This window comes from Orcinus orca, chromosome 1 (assembly GCF_937001465.1).
Source record: "Orcinus orca chromosome 1, mOrcOrc1.1, whole genome shotgun sequence".
NCBI lineage: Eukaryota > Metazoa > Chordata > Mammalia > Artiodactyla > Delphinidae > Orcinus > Orcinus orca.
The window spans coordinates 92,570,840-92,573,742 of NC_064559.1; the positions used below are offsets into that span (position 1 = coordinate 92,570,840).

The window sequence follows — 2,903 nt, forward strand, 5'->3', positions numbered from 1 at the left end:
ACATGGTGTATTTTGAATGTAAATTAGTTGTAAATAAACTGAGTGCTCTTATTTCATAGAAGAGAGAGTCTGTGTGAGTTGAGATGGTAACTGGTTTCATAGAGAAAGTGGCATTTAAGATGAGTCTTAAAGTATGCATCAGAGTTAAATATAATCACAGAAATCCAATAATTGGCACTGAAAGTAATGAATTACATAAATTTGAGTTGTCCACTTTTAATTTCACTAGAATTCTTTCTATCCCCAGCTGGAAAAAAATCAGGGTATTGTTAATGAATACACAATGGCTATGAATAAAGCACTTTGAATAACATTCAAACTGTGTCAAATACTTTTATATTCAGTGGGTTCTGTTAGAGATACCATCAATATTTTTTTTTTTTTTTTTTACCATTTAACTTGTTTTAATGTTTCTTCACAAATGGTGAAAAATACTAAAGTACAGACAGGAATAATCATAATGTTGTGGCCAACATTATAAATATGGAATTATAAATTTAAAACATTTTCTGGTTTAAAAAGTAAATCTGGTAGTCAATGCAGCTCTGCGGGGTCTCTGCGTCTAGTAGGGCCAGTCTCTACGTTCCTGACGGTGCTCGCCTTTATCCATTTTTCCAGGTCCTCCACGCCCGCCTCTTCCTCCCATCTGTTCCATCAAAGGTCCAGGGGGTCCCCCAGGTCCACCTCGTCTTCCTCCACCAAAGCCACCACGGTCCATGCCCCGGTGCCACGGAAGCCACCTCTGTCTCCACCACGGCCACCTCTGAACATTCCACCAGGACCACCTCGATCCATGAGGCCACCTCTTCCTCCCCGCATGCCACCAGGGCCACCTCTGCCACGGTCACCACCCGGGGGTGGGAAAGGTGGTGGGAGGAAGCCTTCAGGCTTTGGGGCCTTACACTGGTTGCACTCTGTTCTCCACGCAAAGTTCTGGTTTCCACACCCCGGATTGGGGCACTGCCAGTCTCCAGCTCGGTGCTGGACGTTTCCTCCTCCAGACGGGTTTCCTCCTCCAGACGGGTTCCCTCGGGAACCGCGGGGCCCTCTTGGTGGGAAGCCTCCTCTGTCTCCTCCACGGCCTCCCATGCGACCCATGGGTCCTCCAGGACCTCCTGGGCCTCCTGGACCTCCTCGGAGCGGCGGCGGCATCCCTCTACCCTCACGGGGGGGCATTCCTCCCCGCATGCTGTTCATTGGAGGCTTCTTCCGAGCAAGAGAAACTTTAAGTTTGCTCCCTTGAAAATCTTTCCCATCAAACCACTCGACGGCAGTTTTGGCAGTTGGCGGGTCTTCATAGGATACAGTAGCATCGCCTTTGGGCTTTCCTGTTTCCTTGTCCAAATAGATATGGATCATGGGTTGTCCAGTCCTCTTGTTTATCTTGACAACTCCACACTGCTTAAAGAAGTCTGCCAGATCATCTAGAGTCACACTGTCACTTAATCCTTGCACATAAATTGCACTGTTGTCACAGTCTTCATCTGGATCTACAGGTGGGCCTAAATCAAGATCTGGTCCTTCGTCCATGGGTCCGCCAGGCTTATTGAAGCCACCTCGCTCTCCAGCGCTGCCCATTCCACCGTGTCCTCCTCCCCGCCCACCTCTGCTCCTGCCTCCACGATCAAATCCCCCTCTTCCCCTGCCCCGGTTATCAGGGCCACTCATGCTCCGGTTCTCTCCTGGTCCGGAAAATCCTCCAGACTCCTGCCCATGAACACCCATGCTACTGGGGTGGTCCTGTCGGAATGAACTCTGCTGCCCGTAGCTGCTGCTCTGTTGGCTATATTGACTTGGAGCCCGGCTGTAGGATCCAGTTTGGGGGGGGTAACTAGTGGGCAGCTGCTGCCCATAGCTGCTTTGTTGACCATAGCTACTCTGTTGTCCATAGCTGCTCGGCTGCCCATAGGTGTTCTACTGGGAGTAACTGCTCTGATCATAACTAGTCGGCTGTGTAGAAGAATAGCTGGTAGGAGGATAGGATGGTGGTGCTGTGACTGGCTGCATGCGGTAGCTCCCAGGTACCTGGGGATAACTGTAGTTACTCTGTCCATATCCTAGGCTGGGCTGGTTGTAACCCCTTGTGCTAGATTGAGGTTGACTAGTCTCAGCGGGTTTGTTACCATCCTGCGGTCTTGCAGGCGCGGTGGCTGCTGGCTGCTGCCCATAGGCTGGATAAGCAGGCTGAGTGCCGTATGCAGACTGAGCTGCATAGGAGGCCTGGGTGGTAGTGACTGTAGCAGTGGTGGTATCATAAGCACCAGTGCCATACCCCTGGACAGGCTGACTGTATGCCTGGGGGGCAGTTGGAGTAGAATATCCAGTGGGAGGCTGTCCATAAGAAGTTGCATAGGCGGTCTGCCCATAGGTTGCAGTGGTCTGAGCCTGGGTATAGCTGACATCAGTGGGCTGTCCATAGGTTCCGTAACTTTGTTGCCCATATGCCTGGGTGGTCTGTGCATATCCTTGAGTGGGCTGGGCGGTGTAAGCACTGTAGCCCTGCTGGGCTGCAGCTTGGCTGTAGGTACTGTAATCCGTGGATGCCATTTTCTCTCTCCTTCCTTCTCGTTCTCCTAACGTCTGTCTCCCTCTCACTTTCCCTCTCAGAGATACCATCAATATTAATAAGAAAAGTAATGGTGTCTACAGACGTATAGATTTGGAATTATGTAAAGCTTGTTTGGAAAAAGACCCCCAAAGCCCCATGTTTCATAACTTTTTTTCACACTGTCCAATGTACACAAGGAAGCAAAGCTTTCTGTACATATATATGCTTGGAATTAAACATTTTCACAGATTTTTCAGAAGTTGTATGAAAGGTTGTGATTTTAGAAATTTATAGGGGCAAAGAAGGGTTCAAGGCTACAAACCTGTGATAAGTGAGCAGGGAGTAACTGAGGGAA

The 2,903-nt window shown here is 49.4% G+C and overlaps 1 protein-coding gene across 1 annotated transcript; it reads right to left on the bottom strand.

Annotated features, from left to right (window-relative positions):
* Nucleotides 1–368: 368 nt before the first annotated feature.
* LOC101288016 (RNA-binding protein EWS-like) lies at nucleotides 369–2,602 on the bottom strand. Its single transcript, XM_033409755.2, is given in 1 exon segment — nucleotides 369–2,602. A coding segment is annotated over 1 exon segment (1,893 nt). The 5' UTR covers nucleotides 2,548–2,602; the 3' UTR covers nucleotides 369–654.
* Between the last annotated feature and the right edge of the window lie 301 nt (nucleotides 2,603–2,903).